General features: G+C 37.8%; 2 protein-coding genes across 2 annotated transcripts in view; one reads left to right on the top strand and one right to left on the bottom strand.

Moving 5' to 3' along the window:
- Positions 1 to 713: 713 nt before the first annotated feature.
- cryba1l2 (crystallin, beta A1, like 2) overlaps positions 714 to 20,303 on the bottom strand; it is a 68,797-nt gene continuing 49,207 nt past the window's right edge. The window contains exons 3-10 of the mRNA XM_067441237.1: positions 16,774 to 16,950; positions 16,376 to 16,442; positions 13,160 to 13,282; positions 8,822 to 8,898; positions 8,356 to 8,474; positions 7,287 to 7,428; positions 6,762 to 6,904; positions 714 to 1,336 (exon numbers count right to left, since the gene is read on the bottom strand). Coding sequence (XP_067297338.1) covers positions 1,189 to 1,336; positions 6,762 to 6,904; positions 7,287 to 7,428; positions 8,356 to 8,474; positions 8,822 to 8,890 — 621 coding nt within the window. The 5' untranslated portion in view covers positions 8,891 to 8,898; positions 13,160 to 13,282; positions 16,376 to 16,442; positions 16,774 to 16,950 and the 3' untranslated portion in view covers positions 714 to 1,188. The remainder of the gene's footprint in view (positions 1,337 to 6,761; positions 6,905 to 7,286; positions 7,429 to 8,355; positions 8,475 to 8,821; positions 8,899 to 13,159; positions 13,283 to 16,375; positions 16,443 to 16,773; positions 16,951 to 20,303) is intronic.
- On the top strand, positions 15,055 to 18,850 carry crybb1l2 (crystallin, beta B1, like 2). The gene is made up of 6 exons (XM_067441234.1): positions 15,055 to 15,084; positions 16,058 to 16,161; positions 16,621 to 16,739; positions 16,829 to 16,961; positions 17,579 to 17,721; positions 18,334 to 18,850. Exons 2-6 carry the CDS (start codon positions 16,063 to 16,065, stop codon positions 18,503 to 18,505), a joined length of 666 nt encoding a protein of 221 aa, XP_067297335.1. The 5' UTR covers positions 15,055 to 15,084; positions 16,058 to 16,062; the 3' UTR covers positions 18,506 to 18,850.

Here is a 20,303-nt window from a genome sequence, read left to right on the forward strand (position 1 = left end):
TGTTATAAAAAAAACGTACCTTTTTACATGATATAGCGATATGCTACTTAATCTCTGAGTGTGTTGTTTGCATATAGGGAGGTGTTGTGACCCATGCCAGAATATTATCCTATATATTATATTATAGGTAGGTTTAGGTGTTGAGATGTGGTTAGGAATAGTAGTGGAGTTAGAATTAAACAGCTGCACTGTTTAGTGTTAGGCAAGTTTTCACAGACAAAATCTGATAGGAATCAACGTGATTGGGAATTTTGCATTTGCAAATGGCTGGTCATGCGATATTGAACAGAAAGACCTTTAAATGCAAAATATGCCAGATGCGAGTGAAATAACAATGGAAAAGGAACACAGTGGGATTCAATGACACTTTCCATGTGAACGGCTCCTTAGCGTGTTCTTAGTTAGGATTTTGTAAAAATAGACCAAATCAAGTTGATGCTGACATACATGAATGGTGGTCATCAAATTTTTCCCCCAAAATAAAAATGGGAATATTTTTACTTGACATTTTTCCTTCTCTCTCAGCATAAGTGTTCATTTCCTAGATATTATATGTGGAATAATTCTATTCTTTTTTAATATAATCTTTAATCATTTCCCCACTTTTCTATTTGTATTTATACTGAAGACAATCAGTTATAATCATTTACAGCTGGTTAGTGTCCACTACCATGCCATCAGTTTACAGCAAACAGACAAAAAGACCAAATATGCTATTTTGAGGTGAGTATGCATTTATTAGTCAACCATCATCCTCCTCTCCTCCGAACGGTCTAACACACACTCCCATCTGTCTCAATATGGCACTCTATCGTCACACAGCATGACATGTTTGCATATAAAGATATACATCTTGCCTTGATTTACTGACTACCCAGTGTTCTCCACTGTGCTTCTTTTGTATAGAATATTAGTCTTGTATAAGTGTCACTGCTTTACCTTGGATTATGTGTGGGGATGTGCACTTAAAAATATGAGTTAGTGCCTTTTTTTTATTAAAAAGCATTGATGTGTGTCTGTATATGCATGTCATTGGAATAGTTTTTGTTTGTGTAGTAGTAGAGCACCACAAGTGAAAACTACTTGCAACCAGTGAAGGTTTTACAATTTGGCACTGCACCTCATAAAGTGACTGCTGGTAGTCTGATTGATGCGGCTCCCCTTTTCCTTCCATTTTCCACTTAGGTATTAATGTTGGATTCTGCGGATGGACTGAATCTGAGGGGTCTGGCAGTGGGAACCCCAGTCCTTCCAGTGCTGGTAGTCTCCGCTGTGCCTGTCACACTCCATAACATACTGCTGTCCTCGATAGCCAGGGTACTCGTAACACACAAAGCTGCAGGAAAACAGAGGATGCCAGGAGTGTGAGACAGATGGAGAGGTCAAAAAAAAAAAAGCAAGGAAATGAGATGTGGCGATTGCACAAATATTTCAAGCTGTTTGGAAGGAAATGTAAAAAAAAAGTGTTTTAATAGAAGAAGAGTATCTTGAATCAAATCATTAGCTGGTTTCTAATGTGCATTAGAAATGTAATATTAGGGCTGGGCAATGACACAAATGTCACAGTTTCGAGTCACAAGCTTGCAATTTGATTTGATTTCAGTATAGATTAACTGGGCCTATTAGGTACAATACAAAGCAAATACAACTGATTCGACATAAAGCTACTTACATTTGAATTACACATTAAGTTTTTTTTATAATAATACCGTTATAATATATTTTCTATTAATGCCATTGTGTTTCTACTCGATTGTTTTTAAATATAACATTTAAATGGTGGCTGTCAAAAAAAACGTGATCAATTTATTCAAACATTAAATATTGAAGAACGGGTAAAGTTGAAATACAATAGTACTATAGTGCATATATTTATCAAAATACTCCTAGTTCTTTTTTCTAGCAGACCATAGCAAGTTTTTGGACATTGAAGGGCTTTTCTGAGGTAAATGTAACTACATGAGAATTTTGCTCAAGTTTAGGAATAGGAATGTTGTCCCATTCTTGTCTAATTTAGGCTTCTAGTTGCTCAAATGTCTTAGTTCTTCTTTGTCGCATCTTCCTCTTTATGATGCACCGAATGTTTTCTATGGGTGAAAGATCTGGACTGCAGGCTGGCCCATTCAGTACCTGAATCCTTCTTCTACACAGCCACGATGTTGTAATTGATGAAGTATGTAGTCTGGCATTGTCATATTGGAAAATGCAAGGTCTTCCCTGAAAGAGACGACGTCTGGATGGGAGCATATATTGTTCTAGAACTTGGATATACCCTTCAGCATTAATGGTGCCTTTCCAGATGTGTAAGCTGCCCATGCCACATGCACTCATGCAACCCCATACCATCAGAGATGCAGGTTTCTGAACTGATTGCTGATAACAACTTTGGTTGTCCTTGTCCTCTTAAAGGGAGACATGGCATCCCAGTTTTACAAAAAGAACTTCAAATTTTGATTCGTTTGACCACAGAATTGTTTTCTACTTTGCCAAAGTCCATTTTAAATGAGCCTTGGCCCAGAGAAAAAAACTGCACTTCTGGATCATGATATGGCTTTTATTTTGACCTATAGAGTTTTAGCCAGCAACGGAATAGGGTGGATTGTGTTCACCGAGAATGTTTTCTGGAAGTATTCCTGAGCCCGTGTTATGATTTCAATTATAGTAGCATTCCTGTATGTGATACAGTGCCGTCTAAGGGCCTGAAGATTACGGGCATCCAGTATGATTTTCTGTCCTTGACCAGAGATTCTCTGAATCTTTGGATAATATTATGCACTGTAGATGATGATAACTTCAAAATCTGTGCAATTTTTCTCTGAGAAACTCCTTTCTGATTTTGCTCCACTATTTTTCGCCACAACATTGGGGGAATTGGTGATCCTCTGCCCATCTTGAATTCTGAGAGCACTGCCACTATGAGAGGCTCTTTTTATACCCAATCATGTTGCCAAATTACCTAATAAGTTGCAGATTGGTCCTCCAGCTGTTCCTTATGTACATTTGCCTTTTACAGCCTCTTATTGCGACCTGTCCCAACTTTTTTGGAATGTGTAGCTCTCATGAAATCCAAAATGAGCCAATATTTGGCATGACATTTCAAAATGTCTCACTTTCAACATTTGATGTTATCTATATTCTATTTTGAATAAAATAAAAGTTTATGAGATTTTTAAATTATTGCATTCCTTTTTTATTCACAATTTGTGCAACTTTTTTTGGAATGGGTTTTTTTTTTTTTTTTTTTTTATCCTTTATTTTACCAGGATAGTCCCATTGAGATATAAATCTCTTCTTCCAGGGAGTCCTGGCCAAGATGGCAGCACAGAACGTTTCACATAAACAACATACAAACAAAAAAATAAATGTAAAAAAAAAAAAAAAAAAAAAAAAATCTGAATCTTTCATAAAATTTTGTCCAACACTCAAAATAACAACAAAATCTACTTAACAAAACATACACATGTTTCCCTTAACTTGGTTAATAAGAGATTTTTAAAAACTTTTAAAGAAGGGAGTGCTTCTATCCTTATTATACTCTGCAGCTCATTCCATAACCAGGGAGCATAGAAAGAGAAGGCAGTTTTACCAAACTCTGAACGTACTCTAGGAACCTTTAAAAGCAATTTATCTCTCGATCTAGTGCTATAAGTACAGGTGTAATACGATAAAAGTTGACAAATATAAAGTGGTAGTTTTCCCAACAATGCCTTAGCAATAAACATCAGCATGTGTATTTTTCTCCTTTGAAACAAAGAAGTCCAACCCACCAATTCGTACAAATTACAATGATGAGTGCGTGAAGAGGCACTCGTCACAAAGCGCAAGGCAGCATGGTATACACAATCTAACTTTTTTAGAGAAGATGAACTTGCATGCATATAAATCACATCACCGTAATCTAAGACGGAGAGGAAACAACTTTGAATAATTCTCTTTCTTGCTTCTAAAGGAAAACATTTCTTTAAACGAAAGAGGAAACCCAGTTTTGGTCTAAGCTTTTTCAAGAGATTTTCAATATGTACATTAAAACCTAATTTTTCATCTAGCCATATGCCTAAGTATTTATAACAGTTTACTCTTTCTATACAGTCTCCTTCTAAAGTTAAAATCGGGAAATCTGTTTTAATGGAACCCCGGGTGAAAAGCATATAATTTGTTTTTTGTGTGTTTAAAACCAGTTTCAAATTTGACAATGACAGCTGCAAAGACCGAAAAGAATCTTGCAGAAACTCCATGGCTTGATTCAAAGAATGTGCGACTGTGTAAATGATTGTGTCATCAGCATATAGATGGATTCTAGCTGGAGTTATCCCACAACCTATGTCATTGATATAAATAGAAAATAAAATTGGTGCTAAAACTGAACCCTGTGGGACACCTTTTTTAATTGTTTGTTCTGCAAATATAAAATTTTCAACTGAGACACATTGAGTTCGTTCAAATAAGTAATTATTAAACCAATTTAGAGCTGTTTCACTAAAACCCACACAACTAAGTCTCTGCAACAGTAGTTTATGGTCTACAGAATCGAATGCTTTGGAGAGATCTACAAATAAAGCTGCACAATGCTGTTTACTATCCAAACATTTAATAATATCATTAGTGACCAGCATGGCTGCAGTTACAGTACTGTGACTTGATCTAAAGCCTGATTGAAACTCATTTAAAATATTATTTTCAGTAATAAACTGTTTTACTTGATCATTTATAAAAGATTCAAATACTTTTGCCATCACTGACAACCTTGAAATTGGACGGTAATTATTCATCTCAGATGGATCACCACCTTTTAACAAAGGTAGAATCATAACTGATTTCCATGCACGAGGAATAACATTTGATTTTAAACTTAAATTAAAAATTGAAGTGATGGGTTCTGTTATAAGATCTGCAGCAATTTTTAAAAAGTAAGGCTCTATTTTATCAAATCCCGCTGATTTTTTACAATCCAAGTTAGACAAGGCTTTATAAACTTGTGTAGCCAAAATAGGAGTAAAGGTGAACAGCTGAGAACAACACGAAGCATTTGCCACATTTCCTTCTACATTATGTTCCTCTAAATTACTAAAGTCCGTAATTAAGCCAGCAGTGATAAAATGGTTGTTAAAAGCTGTTACAATATTTTCCTTGTCCCGTATTACACTCTCATTTATTTTTAAACAGTCCGGCAGACTGGTGGAGTTTTTTTTACCACCAATTGATTGAGTCAACTTCCAGAAATTTGTCGGATTGTTCAAATTTTCATTCATCATATTTAAATAATAATCACATTTAGATTTTTTTATCAATTTTGTACAGTTATTTCTTATTGTCCTATAATTTACCCAATCCATATTATTATTTGTTTTCTTTGCTTTAGCCCATGCATTATCTCTATTTTTTATAAGAGAAGATATTGACTCATTAAACCAGGGATTATCTCTACTTCTTACTCTAAACCTTTTAAAAGGTGCATGTTTGTCACATATAGTCAAAAAAGTACATTTAAAATACTCCCATGCTATATCAACATCAGGTATCTGTGAAACAACATATAAATCACTATTATAAATATCTTGCAGAAAGGCTTGATCATTAAAATGTTTAAATTGTCGTTTTAAAATAAAACGTGGTTTACTCTTTGGAATCCTACAATTCCTTACACATACTATTGCACAATGGTCACTTACATCATTACAAAAAACGCCAACTGCAGAGAATCTATGAGGAGCATTGGTTAAAATTACATCAAGTAGCGTGGATTTAACTAGATCTTTATGATTTAACCGGGTGGGTAACTTTATCAATTGATCCAAACAAAGAGAGTCGCAAATACCCTTGAGTGGGTCAGACATTTGTGATAACCAATCCCAGTTTAAATCCCCGAGTAAAATAAGCTCTGATTTAGTCCAGTTATGGAGAAGGTCCGTAAGTGAAGTAATAGCTTCACTTGAAGCTGAAGGGGGACGATAACATCCAACAACGATGATATCTGGACCATTACCAAAAACTAATTTAATTGCCAAAAGTTCAAAACAGTTTGGTTTGCTGATGGATAATATACAAGTGCAGTTTAGCTTAGACTTAATATAAACTGCAACTCCACCACCTTTTTTTGTTCGATCCGATCTAAAAACATTATACCCCTCAATATGGATCATGTTATTAGGAACTGACTTCTTTAACCATGGTTTAAAGAAGTTTGTATCTCACAATTGCACGATATACTGTAAACTCACAATTGTGACTTTATATCTCGCATTTCTGAGGAAAAAAGTCAGAATTGTGAGATAAAAGTCGGAATTTACTTTTTTATTGTATTATTCTGTGGCGGAAACAAGTTGATTTAAGAAATCGATATCGGTTCTTCAAAATGAGAACTGTTTAAATTGAGAAATCTATATTTTTAACCCAGCCTTATGTAAAGTGTAAAAACATTTAAAAACAAGACTCAGATCATTAATAAATTATCACTGTTTAATTATCAGTTTCGGTGATGATGTGCACTGAAATGTTGATATAACATCATTACATAACAGATGCAGTATTGCTGATCTCTGATGCAGTCAAACAAAGATCTTTTATCTGATGGTAGGTTGCAAGGGACTGTTTTGTGAAAGCAAAATCATTTACACTTCACAAGTACAAGGACTGGACACTAAGCTAATGACGCTGGTCTCATCTGTGTTGTGTGTATGTGTATTGTCAGCGCAGCTGAGCATGAGAAATGTTCAGGAGAACAGTAGTTTGGCACTAACTGTGTTTTGCCGAGCATTACTCACGCGCCACACTGCACATGCATGGAGCCCACTTGCTTGTCGCACCAGCCCATGGCCTGCAGAGACGGGTAATCATCACACACCTCTACGTTGCGGCCCAGGAAGTTCTCCTTCTCATAGATGACCATGCGACTGCTCTGGTGGGCCTACAAATGGAGAGAGCAATAGGAAGGAAATGGGGAAAAAAACGTTAAAGAAATGGTTTTGATGAGAGACACTCCAAGTGTACTTCAAGTCTGCACTTCAAAACATCACATTCACCATCAATCTAAATGGTCATATCTAAAAAATTTCTTTCAGCTGCATGTTGTATAGGGGTTTTAATGTTCTGATTTTGATATGCAGTTGCCAAAGTGTGTTTGTCTGTTGCTGCATGGTTGATTATCCAAAAAAGTCTGCTTAGTCCCTTGATATGGCTCAGCTCTGTCTTCCATTGTGAGCCTATGAGATTTTCTGTCAGTCAGGTAAAACTAGAAAAGTTTGAGAATAAAAGTATTTGAAGGCATCAGCATGTGCTCACACACTTACAGCGCTGCAGATGGGGCGCAGGGACATCATCCTTTCCACATGGTAGCCCAGACTGCCGCTGTAGGCATCCCAATGGGGATATTCTCCTTTTTCCAGGACAAGCTGCTGCCCTTGGAAGTCATGGTGCTCGTATCCCACCCAGCTGCACGGAATTAAAGGGAATTAAAACATTTACACTACCGGTCAAAAGTTTAAATTAATTATGCTTTTTTTATGTCTCTTCTTATGCTCTCAAGGGCTGCATTTATTTGATTAAAAATACAATAAACATTTTATTAAAACAATTTAATATTGAACATGGGTCTGGGGAGTCTGCTTTTTATTTCCTACTGCACAAGAGGTGTGATCAACGAGCATAATTCAAATGAATTATGATCCGGGTGACGTACTTTGCGAAAACGGTCGGTAGCAAGGCAAACATCTTTCTTTTGTAGGAGTTGAAAAGAAAACTTGCCTTTGAAATCTTTTAAAACAGCAGCGACATTGGCAACAACTGGTTGCTGTGCTTCTGTGGCCGCCATGTTCAATGCAATGGTCGCTTCTATATCATAGCGTTAAACCCGCCAAAAGCGCGCCAGGTTGATAAGCCAGTCTGCGATTGGTTCCCGCGAAAGAGTAATAGATGCAGTAGAAATGAATGTACAGGTTTCCAGACTGAGCTGCAGGGTGAAATGAAATCGCCGGCAGATCAGGCTGGATTTACCCAGTCTAGTAAAAACTGTAATATTGTAAATATCATTACAATTGAAAAGATATGTGTTTACTATTTTAAAATGTAATTTATTTCTGTGATGTCAAAGCTGAATTTTCCGCATCATAACTTCAGTCTTCAGTGTCACATGATCCGTGTTTTTGGAAAACCATGATGCAATAGTTATGGCAACTCAGTAATTCTCTGACTGTTTTCTAACTATTTCCCAAATCATCATCACATTTTACAAATCATCTCAGAATGAAACTTAATCATCTCAGGATGAAACACTTAAAAGCTTTCAAACACATCTAAAAGCATAATTTCCTTACTAACTGGCAATATTTTGCAATCATTAACACAGAGTGGGCGACTCACGCGCCGCTCTCCACGCGGATAGAGCGGATGTTGTCAAACCCACGCTCCTGGATGTTTCGGCACTCTGAAGTGAGTTCCTGACACTTGCCTTGGAAATGCTCCTGCTCGAACACGGTCACCTGACAAACACAGACATGCACATGCCACAGTTTCATTATCTAATTTGGAAAAACTTGAAATCTCTCTCTCCAACACACACAACCACAGGCTTCCTCTCCTTTCATTATGTCCTCTATCTGTTAAATAATACAGAATTCTGCACATCTTGGACAAGAATAAACAGCAGCAACCGTCCACAGAGCATTCATCTATAAAGTCTCAAAATCAATGCCCAAACAGAAGCCTTTGTTAAATCATTGATGGTTTGGCGCCTTGTTTCTCACTCTCAGACAAAAAAAATCAATATTTTGTTTCTCACTCTTTTACTGTGCTTCTTACATTAGAGAAAGAGTGCAAAGGTTTTTACCTTAAAGCAAGGAGCCGTGTCTATCCCAGATGCTGAAGGGTTTGTTTGGATCTTAGTAACTTTGTTCATCTTCTTTCCTGCACAAGAGGGATGGCTGAAAACTTTGAATGTATTTTACTATAAAAACAAACCTACTGAGATATTGTATGACGTACATTTGGGCATTTTAGCCAATTCTGGACTGCAAATGGAATTTTTTATAATAACACAGAACCATATTGAATTCAAGTATTTTTGTCTTTTTATTATTTATGTATACGTTTTGATAACTATATTACACAGCGCTCCAGAATACTTCATTCTGATAACGATTTTGTGTCTCTTGTATCACTTCTGTGCAAACTTTTTGCCGTGAAAATATGGCAATATATTGCTAGATACTCAGCAGTTGCCGGAAAGAAAAAGGAATACAATCATTCAGATATTGCTTGTCCATATTTAAATAGGCTTTATATTATATATATATATATATATATATATATATATATATATATATATATATATATATATATATATATATATATATATATATATATATATATATATATATATATATATATATATATATATATATATATATATACAGTATCGTTCAAAATAATAGCAGTACAATGTGACTAACCAGAATAATCAAGGCTTTTCGTATATTTTTTTATTGCTACGTGGCAAACAAGTTACCAGTAGGTTCAGTAGATTCTCAGAAAACAAATGAGACCCAGCATTCATGATATGCACGCTCTTAAGGCTGTGCAATTGGGCAATTAGTTGAATTAGTTGAAAGGGGTGTGTTCAAAAAAATAGCAGTGTGGCATTCAATCACTGAGGTCATCAATTTTGTGAAGAAACAGGTGTGAATCAGGTGGCCCCTATTTAAGGATGAAGCCAACACCTGTTGAACATGCATTTGAAAGCTGAGGAAAATGGGTCGTTCAAGACATTGTTCAGAAGAACAGCGTACTTTGATTAAAAAGTTGATTAGAGAGGGGAAAACCTATAAAGAGGTGCAAAAAATGATAGGCTGTTCAGCTAAAATGATCTCCAATGCCTTAAAATGGAGAGCAAAACCAGAGAGACGTGGAAGAAAACGGAAGACAACCATCAAAATGGATAGAAGAATAACCAGAATGGCAAAGGCTCAGCCAATGATCACCTCCAGGATGATCAAAGACAGTCTGGAGTTACCTGTAAGTACTGTGACAGTTAGAAGCTAATCTATTTTCAAGAATCCCCTGCAAAGTCCCTCTGTTAAAAAAAAGGCATGTGCAGAAGAGGTTACAATTTGCCAAAGAACACATCAACTGGCCTAAAGAGAAATGGAGGAACATTTTGTGGACTGATGGGAGTAATATTGTTCTTTTTGGGTCCAAGGGCCACAGGCAGTTTGTGAGACGACCCCCAAACTCTGAATTCAAGCCACAGTACACAGTGAAGACAGTGAAGCATGGAGGTGCAAGCATCATGATATGGGCATGTTTCTCCTACTATGGTGTTGGGCCTATTTATCGCATACCAGGGATCATGGATCAGTTTGCATATGTTAAAATACTTGAAGAGGTCATGTTGCCCTATGCTGAAGAGGACATGCCCTTGAAACGGTTGTTTCAACAAGACAATGACCCAAAACACACTAGTAAACGGGCAAAGTCTTGGTTCCAAACCAACAAAATTAATGTTATGGAGTGGCCAGCCCAATCTCCAGACCTTAATCCAATTGAGAACTTGTGGGGTGATATCAAAAATGCTGTTTCTGAAGCAAAACCAAGAAATGTGAATGAATTGTGGAATGTTGTTAAAGAATCATGGAGTGGAATAACAGCTGAGAGGTGCCACAAGTTGGTTGACTCCATGCCACACAGATGTCAAGCAGTTTTAAAAAACTGTGGTCATACAACTAAATATTAGTTTAGTGATTCACAGGATTGCTAAATCCCAGAAAAAAAAAATGTTTGTACAAAATAGTTTTGAGTTTGTACAGTCAAAGGTAGACACTGCTATTTTTTTGAACACACCCCTTTCAACTAATTGCCCAATTGCACAGCCTTAAGAGCGTGCATATCATGCTGGGTCTTGTTTGTTTTCTGACAATCTACTGAACCTACTGGTAACTTGTTTGCCATGTAGCAATAAAAAATATACTAAAAACCTTGATTATTCAGGTTAGTCACATTGTACTGCTATTATTTTGAACAAGACTATATGGTCCTGGTCAAGACAATCTCCTGAACTCCAAACTAAATGTCAGAATGGGGAAGAAAAGTGATGTAAGCAATTTTGAGCGTGGCATGGTTGTTGGTGCCAGACGGGCCGTATTTCACAATCTGCTCAGTTACTGGGATTTTCATGCATAACCATGTCTAGGGTTTACAAAGAATGGTGTGAGTCCTGTGGGCGAAAATTTCTTGTTGATTCTAGAGGTCACAGGAGAATGGGCCAACTGTTTCAAGCTGATAGAAGACCAACTTTGACTGAAATAACCACTCGTACAACCGAGGTATGCAGCAAAGCATTTGTGCACAACCTTGAGGCGGATGGGCTACAACAGCAGAAGACCCCACCGGGTATCACTCATCTCCCCTACAAATAGGAAAAAGAGGCTACAGTTTGCACAAGCTCACCAAAATTTGACAGTTGAAGACTGTTGCCGTAAACAGAATGAGAACATGGATCCATGATGCCTTGTTGCCACTCTGCAGGCTGGTGGTGGTAGTGTAATGGTGTGGGGGATGTTTTCTTGGCACACTTTAGGCCCCTTAGTGCCAATTGGGCATTGTTTAAATGCCATGGCCTACCTGAGCATTGTTTCTGACCATGTCAATCCCTTTATGACCACCATGTACCCATCCTCTGATGGCTACTTCCAGCAGGATCAAAGCTGTCACAAAGCTGAATCATTTCAAATTGGTTTCTTGAACATGACAATGAGTTCACTGTACTAAAATGGCCCCCACACCACAGTCACCAGATCTCAATCAAATAGAGCATCTTTGGGATGTGGTGGAACAGGAGCTTCGTGCCCTGGATGTGCATCCCACAAACCTCCATCAGCTGCGAGATGCTATCCTATCAATATGGGCAAACATTTCTAAAGAATGCTTTCAGCACCCTGTTGAATCAATGCCACGTAGAATTAAGGCAGTTCTGAAGGTGAAAGGGGGTCAAACACAGTTTTAGTAATAATCCTTTAGGTTTGTTTATATATATATATATATATATATATATATATATATATATATATATATATATATATATATATATATATATACACACACACACACCGATTAGGCATAACATTATGACTACCTTCCTAATATTGTGTTGTTCCCCCTTTTGCTGTCAAAACAGCCCTGATCCATCAAGGATATATACTTCTCTAGACCCCTAATGGTGTACTATAGTATCTAGCACCAAGATTGCCTGCCTCAGCCAGCTTGCTTCCTTCCCAAAGTGCATCCTGGTCCCATGTGTTCCCCAGGTAAGTGATACACACGCACCCGGCCATCTAAATAATGTAAAAGAAAACATAATTCATCAGACCAGGCCACCTTCTTCCAATGCTCCATGGTTCAGTTCTGATGCTCATGTGCCCACTGTTGGCGCTTTCAGTGGTGGACTGGGGGCAGCATGGACACCCTGACTGGTCTGCATCTATGCAGGCCCATATTAAACAAACTGTGATGCACTGTTTATACTGACACCTTTCTATCAGAAGCCTTGAGCCTTGGCCGGGTCACCGGTTCACCGTTGTTCCTTCTTTGGACCACTTTTGATAGATACTGACCACTGCAGATTGGGAACACCCCCATAAGAGCCGCAGTTTTGGAGATGCTCAGACCCAGTCGTCAAGCCATCCCAATTTGCCCCTTGTCAAACTCGCTCAAGTACGCTTGCCCATTTTTCCTGGTTCTGACACATGAACTTACATTAAGCACAAAATGCGTACCTGCTGCCTAATATATCCCACCCACTAACATGTGCTGTGATTAAGAAATATTTATTCACTTGTTATTCACTTCACATGTCAGAGGTCATAATGTTATGCCTGATTGGTGTGTATAAAATGTTGTAATATTGTTCCTGCACTCTTTGCTTAGTTTGTTGTTTTCTATGCTGTGCACTATTTTTCTTAGCAGAACTTATAGGCTGTTAGCTATATAGGCCTAAATATGTGTCTGTATAAAGAACTTCAAATGACAACTCATTTGATGTTGGCCATTATTTTATTCTAGGTAATATCCCTAACCCAACAGCTGACTAACTTTGACTTGGCACTCCTAATAGTTGACAAATTACAATTACCATAAAACAATGATTCAATATATTACTCTAACTTTCTCTTACCTGAATCTCCACCTCTCCTACTTTACAGCTCTGCTCGTCAGTCCCGTTTGGCGAGGAGTTTTATGATTATTTGGCGCTTCTATTTTATAGCGACCATCACAGCTGGGTGTCGCGACGCTGAAACTGATGGAAAGACCTGTAAGGGAGTGTGTGTGTGTGTGTGTGTGTGTGTGTGTGTGTGTGTGTGTGTGTGTGTGTGTGTGTGTGTGTGTGTGTGTGTGTGTGTGTGTGTGTGTGTGTGTGCGTGTGCGTGTCTGAGATTATTCTCTTCATTGTGAGTCCAGAGTAGAGGAGCATTTCGCGCCGTCAGCGCATTGAATTTGATGAAGCTGTGAGTGAGCGAGTGCCCGCGCCCGTGGAGCACAATGGAGCTCAAGCGGTTGTATTCCTATCGGTCAGCACTGTGCATCGTATGGTACACAATGAGCGGCCTATAGGTGGAGAATACAGGGATTTGACCCACAGCATTTGTGAACGTCCTCTCTTTCAAACCACATAAACATATCTGTAGTTTGTCTGGTGTCTTGAGGTCATGACAGCTTAGCCTAATCTTCAGAAAGCTAAATTTTGGCAAATTCATAATATAAGAGATGGGTATCACATTCCTGTTTCCCAAGTGCATGTACTTATACATTAATAACAATTACTGGGTATTAACTACTAACCCTGAACTGTGACCCCTGTAATTACCCAGTATGACTCTGTAGTAAAGTACACGTATCCTACTCTAAAATAAAGTGCATCCAACAGATGTAACTATTTTGGAATAGTCATAGCCAAAATATTAATTTGTGCTGCTCTTTTAAGGTTTAAAGGAATATGTTGTTGGCCCTATTGTAAGTTTTGCGATAATTTTTCTTTTCTTTTTCGGTGTTATAAAGACATCCTATTCGATCTGTTTAGTTTTTTTACCCTATCATCTTGGGGGGGGGGAGAGAGAGAGAGAGAGAGAGAGAGAGAGAGAGAGAGAGAGAGAGAGAGAGAGAGAGAGAGAGAGAGAGAGAGAGAGATTGACATTTTGTGACTGTGTCAAGGAAAAATAATGTATTCACATAGGATTTATTTAACATGCTTTTACGTTACAAGTATTAGTCTAACAGCATTCAATTCAAAGAAGCTTCCATTTTAATTGGTGCAGGTTTGCTGGCATATTAGAGAAAGAAAAAAACGATTACCAGAGTTTTAACACAACATATGGATTGCAAAAGCAGGTTAACTGAGAAAAAAAACTTTTATTGGCATCAAATTAACTTGCATTTAACATTTTCAGTGTATGTTTGGAAACTCACCAAGTCTTCAATTTGTTGCCTTATATTTAGCTTTGGTGTTGCATTACATTGACAAATGCGATTGTGTTCTGAAGCAGGCAAATTCAGTTTGTTGTTTTTGTCAATTTTAAGACAACACCATAATAAGCTTCTTGGCACCAAATATACTATTTTTTAAGAAAAATACCAAAGCATTATTCGTAAAAGAGTGGAAATTATGCCAATCTAATCCTTCAATTTGGTAGGTGAGGGTTTGCCTATAATGTTCATTACCATCAAATGTAATTTTTTTCCCCCTTTGGTTTTACATTGATCAGGTTTTATGTACTTAATTTCACTGTCTGGAATCTGTCCTGTGAAGCTTAAATTTCTTGTCACCTTGTAAAGTTTAAGAACTGGACACCCCCACACAAGGAGACTTCTTGACTTATAAATTAGTACTACTCTCTCCTCTTTCCCTCTGTCTCTCTCTCTCTCTCTCTGTTTGATGATGGGGTGATTTCTTTTCTGTGTGTGGGTTGGTGAGCTCAGCGAGTTTGTTTCTGTTGGCCTAATCCCCCCATGCCAAGCGCCAGCCTATAAAAGGGACACGTTTGCTTTCAATACACACACTGACACACTGATCGAGACAGACAGCGGCTACTGACTAACACACAGGTAAGAGACTGGGGTCTGTGAGCAAAAACAAACTTAGAGAAAGTCATTCCCACATTTCATTTGGTTGAATAGTCTACAGCAAAGAAACTCCAACATGAGAATGTAAGAATACCTATAACAGTTTTGACACATTAGTCACCGGTAGAAAGCAATTAAAATGTAATCCTTTTTGAGCATAGAAATTTATACAATGTCAGGATGAACTTTAACCTTTTAGTCATAACATAAAAATTTATAGAGAAAAGATAAAAGCTGTGTCTATGCTGTGGATATGAAGAGAGTGAGAGAGAGAGAGAGAGAGAGAGAGAGAGAGAGAGAGAGAGAGAGAGAGAGAGAGAGAGAGAGAGAGAGAGAGAGAAGGTGAAATTAAATTAAAAGGTAGTTTATAAAATATAAAAAATGTGTACCAAGTGATGAGTTTTATATATTTATTATTCACAGAGTGCGCATTGTAAATTACTGTTAATTACGTACTGGGGTGGCTGTTAGTTGAAATAAACAGGTTTATGTTTAAAGCCTTGTGAAAATCTGTAGCCAGGCTAATTAAATATCTTACGCAAATATTTAGTAAAAAAGGCAAGAATTATATCAGTCATTTTAACAATATTTCATCAGTATTCCATCAGATACCTTAGAGGTCTAATTCATGTTTAAGTTTTAATATTCGGGTTGAACTACATTACCATGTACCATTTTGTCATATATTTCTAAATGAATAATCTCTGGCAAAATACATGTTGCGTATGAACAATGCACATCTATACCACTATTGTGAAAGTGTTTCAAAGTGAGTGGGTGAAGAATTCATCCAGGGGCTATAGATGTACTCGGTTTGAAAGAATGGGATTCATTAATTGCTTTGAGCAATATTTAGCACTTGACATCACTAAATGTCCAACAATAGATATTTCCAGCAAGGAAGGCTGCAAATTATTCACATTTCTCCACTCATGCATATGCTCTCTTATTGTAGTCATCATGTCCACTGGTGGAGAGAAGTCCAAGCCCGCCTCCCAGCCTGATGGGAAGGCTGCTCACACTCATAAGAGAACTGACATGGGAGTGGGAAACTACAAGGTACAATTTACAGATACATAAAACTATGACATATTACAAGGTGTATGATGGCAAACAGCTGATCAAAACTCCGTTTCCATAGAAATAGATGTGGGTGTTGTATATGCAGTATTTTTAAGCTTAGCTAAACTAAGTGAAGTTATTAAACACTTTTTGGAGGAGTACACGCATTTAATCTTACAGTTAATAGCAAGGTATAAAACCAGCAGCTTACCTCTTCCGGTTGTTAGTTTGTGCAGCATCCCTCCTCCTCCCCTGCTCCTCCCTTTTGTACAATTTGCCTGTTATGGGGGGTAATCGGAGCTCAGGTATATTATCCTCTCCGAGCCCCTCTATAGCAGACAGCGAGCCAAATCTGTTTACCACTTAAACTATGATTATATGGGCACAAAAACTCGTGAACTTTAATATATAGCTGCATAGCAAGCTAAAATGAGCTGATTGTCTCCTCTCTTTTAGATGTATGTGTTTGATCAGGAGAACTTTCAGGGCCGCATGATCGAGATCTCCAACGAGTGCATGAACGTGTGTGAAATGGGCATGGATAGAGTGCGTTCCCTCCGCGTGGAGTGTGGCCCGTGAGTCTTTCTGTGATACACGTGAGTGACTTACCAATTGTTGTGTATGTCAACACTTCCTCAATTCTCTGTCCTTCTTTCTCCTATAGTTGGGTGGGTTGGGAACAGATGAACTTCTGCGGAGAGATGTACATCTTGGAGAAGGGTGAGTACCCCCGTTGGGACTGCTGGAGCAACTGCCACAGGAACGACTACCTGCTGTCCTTCAGACCTGTCAGAATGGTATTCATCCCTTTTATTCATTATACATACGTATAATTTTTTTTCATAAAGTTTTTGTGCAAAATCTTCAAAACATCAATCAACTTTCACTGAGCCATTGTGCTCATTTGGGCAATGTGAGTTTGAATCTCATTCCTATTTTGTTCTTGTCCATAAGAGTGGCAAAAATGCTAAAGGTAAACTGAAAAAGAAAAAAATATTTTTTAAATCCATATTCATGGATGTATTCGCTGCCACAGTGAGTCATGGTGCTTTTGCATGGAATGCTAATTTGAATCTCGAATCTGGCTCCCAACATTTCCTAATTTCATCACACTCTTCTCCTATCATTTCCTGGACTATCATCTCACACTCACTGAATACATCAAAGTGTCAAAGAGGCCAAACATATTAAAAATCCATATTCATTGATGTATTCACTAAAACACTGAGCAATGACGCTTGCTTTTGCAGGAAACACAAGTTTAAATCTGGCTTCTAACATTTCCTAATCTCTTCCTACTCTTCTCCCATAATTTTCTGTCCTATTATCACTCATCATCAAAGCATTTTTTTTAATCCATATTAATTTCTTAATAAATGTTATACACCGATTTCCTTCTTTGTGCTCCTAACAGGACCCAGAAAAGCATAAGATCTGTCTGTATGAAGTTGGTGAGTTCAAGGGCCGTAAAATGGAGATTATGGACGATGATGTGCCCAGTATGTACACCTTCGGCTTTACCGACCGCGTTGGCAGCATCATGGTCAGCTGTGGCACGTAAGTGGTCTCGCATCAAAGAAATCTGAGTGCAAGACTGTGATAGCTGAACATAAAAAATAGATCTGATAACAGATGAAGTCTGTAATCTATAAGTCATACATTCACTTCCTAAACCCACTGAGTTTAAAGCAGAGTCTGTAGGTTTTTTTAATGTTAGAACACTTTCTCCTAGCCATTAAAAAGTGTATAAAATGTGGCACTATCAAAACATTTTTGCAGGACTATCCCAACATCACAGGAAAACGTAACTACGAGGTGGCAATTTTGTATGAAAATGTGATTTTAAAAGCCCACCACTGAACAAAACTGTCAGGGTGTAAGCTGATCATACGAGTTAGCCAGCAGTTTGCCAGCAGGGTTTCTGGAAACCTGTTTGAAAATAGTCATTACTTTTGCCTTGCATTACACAGTTCAGCGTTAATTCCTTTTATAGTTACCTAGATAACAGTATTGCTACTTCTAATATTTCAATAACATTAAAATATGAATAACATAATTTCCACTGCGATCATTTTTACAATATAGAAGTGATGAGAGGCTCTTCTCTATTCTCAATTCTGTTCTTGACTTTTATTTATTCTCTTTGTTTGTGGTGTCTGTTTATCTTAGTTGGGTGGGTTACCAGTATCCTGGTTACCGTGGCAGCCAGTACCTGCTGGAGAAGGGCGAATACCGTCACTTTAATGAGTATGGCGCTCGTCATCCCCAGATGCAGTCCGTCAGGCGCATCCGTGACATGCAGTGGCACCCAGACGGCTGCTACACTATGGCCACCAAGTGAGGGCTAGGGAGGACGAGAAAGAGAGGGAACAGGGGAGAGAGAAAGAGAGGAGGAGAAGATGAAGGAGGGGGAGGGTGGAGGGCCAAGAAGGAGAGGAGGAGCGCACTACCCGTATGAGTCATCATAGGAAGGGAAAGAAGGAGAGAGATGGAGGTCAGTCAGATATGGGCAGCAGCTTAGCAAAAAGAAAAAAAGTGACAATAGAGAATGTGGCTGCTGATATCAAATGACTGCATGGCTTTTTCTTTCCCACCCCTCATTATTCTCTCTCTACTCTTAACCTCATCTCCCATCTTCTTCCCTCTTCCTCCTCTTCCTCATCCTCCATTCACTTTTCCCCTGAGGAAATCAGTCCATCACAACGAGCCTTAACTGATGCCTGACTCGTGTGGGTCAGGGATGATCATTGACAAGGGTGGGTTGGGGCGGGGCAATGTGTGGCAGGGTGGAGGGGTAATTTGGCCTAAAGGCCATGTAAAACCTCCACATACTTTTGGAACGGTAATAAAAGTGACACCTGAGACCGTTGTTCCCTGATATCACTGCTGATTGTCTCGCTCTTAACATCAATACATCAGATCACATTTCCACTCAGACTAAAATGACTAACATTCAGAATACATTATTAGAACATCGATTTAACAATGATTTAGTGTTCAGCATATACTATTATTATTTAAGTTGGTATATAACCAAAGATAATAGTAGTCAATATTTCAATTATTGCCTTTTTCCAGTTTTAGAGGGGGCATAAATGCAATTATAATAAATAATAATAATATAAATAAACCTTAATAATACACATCAATAAGCCTACTGGACAAACAAAATATGGTAACATATTTCAATCCCAATAGGCCTATTTATTTAAATACTCTACTGACAAATCGCATAATGAGTATCTTTGTACAATGTCCTCACATGAACAACCAGTAACCAGAGAGCTGTATGTGTTTGTATGGGAAACAGACTGGTGGCGCTGCAGATTCAGCAAAGGGGTCTCTGTCCAAAAAACGCATACTTCTTTTGAACACCATAAATTGCGACTGTTAAAAAAGTACATTCCAGTATGAAAAGTGAATGTAAACTGACATACTGCATTTGTCATGTTTTCATCGACCTACAGTGTCAAATTGCACCATTCACAAATCCTCTCCCCTGGATTTCAGACATACTATTGATTTTACGTACTGTAAAGTAGTCGAGAGCATATTCGGATGTGTTAGGGCTCCTATACCTCTTAGGAAAATCTTTTATTTGGAGAAAGTTTACAAAGAAAGTTACAGCAAGAATACATTTCATTTAAATATAAAACATGATCCTCCGTGTCATAGAGAATATGGTCATAAAAACTAAATTATGAGACTTTTAACGCAAAAAAAATCTAATACATGGAATGAAAACATTAAATTATTAAAATAACATTAAGATATGATCCCATTAAATGGTGTAAATACAGCAGTAGTCTAGGATTACTCCTTTAAAATGAAGATTCCGAGTCAAGTCAAATGAACTAAGACAATTACATAAGCTGATTATTATTAAGACTTTTGGAGCATGCATGTGCACTAAACTAATCAGAAAATCAGTGTTTGTTTGGTCTGTTGGTTCTTTGGATTGGAATCAAATGGTGGATTGAAATTTAATAGCATCAAAAAAACAGACGAAAATAAGACAGATATAGGATTCTGTCATCACGAACAGAATGATTGTGGGTTTATAAAACACCTGACCAATTTCTCTAAGCACATGCACGAGTATTTCAAAACCTTCCTGAATTAATTAATAATTCATTTGA

Source organism: Pseudorasbora parva, chromosome 4 (assembly GCF_024679245.1).
Source record: "Pseudorasbora parva isolate DD20220531a chromosome 4, ASM2467924v1, whole genome shotgun sequence".
NCBI classification, from domain to species: domain Eukaryota; kingdom Metazoa; phylum Chordata; class Actinopteri; order Cypriniformes; family Gobionidae; genus Pseudorasbora; species Pseudorasbora parva.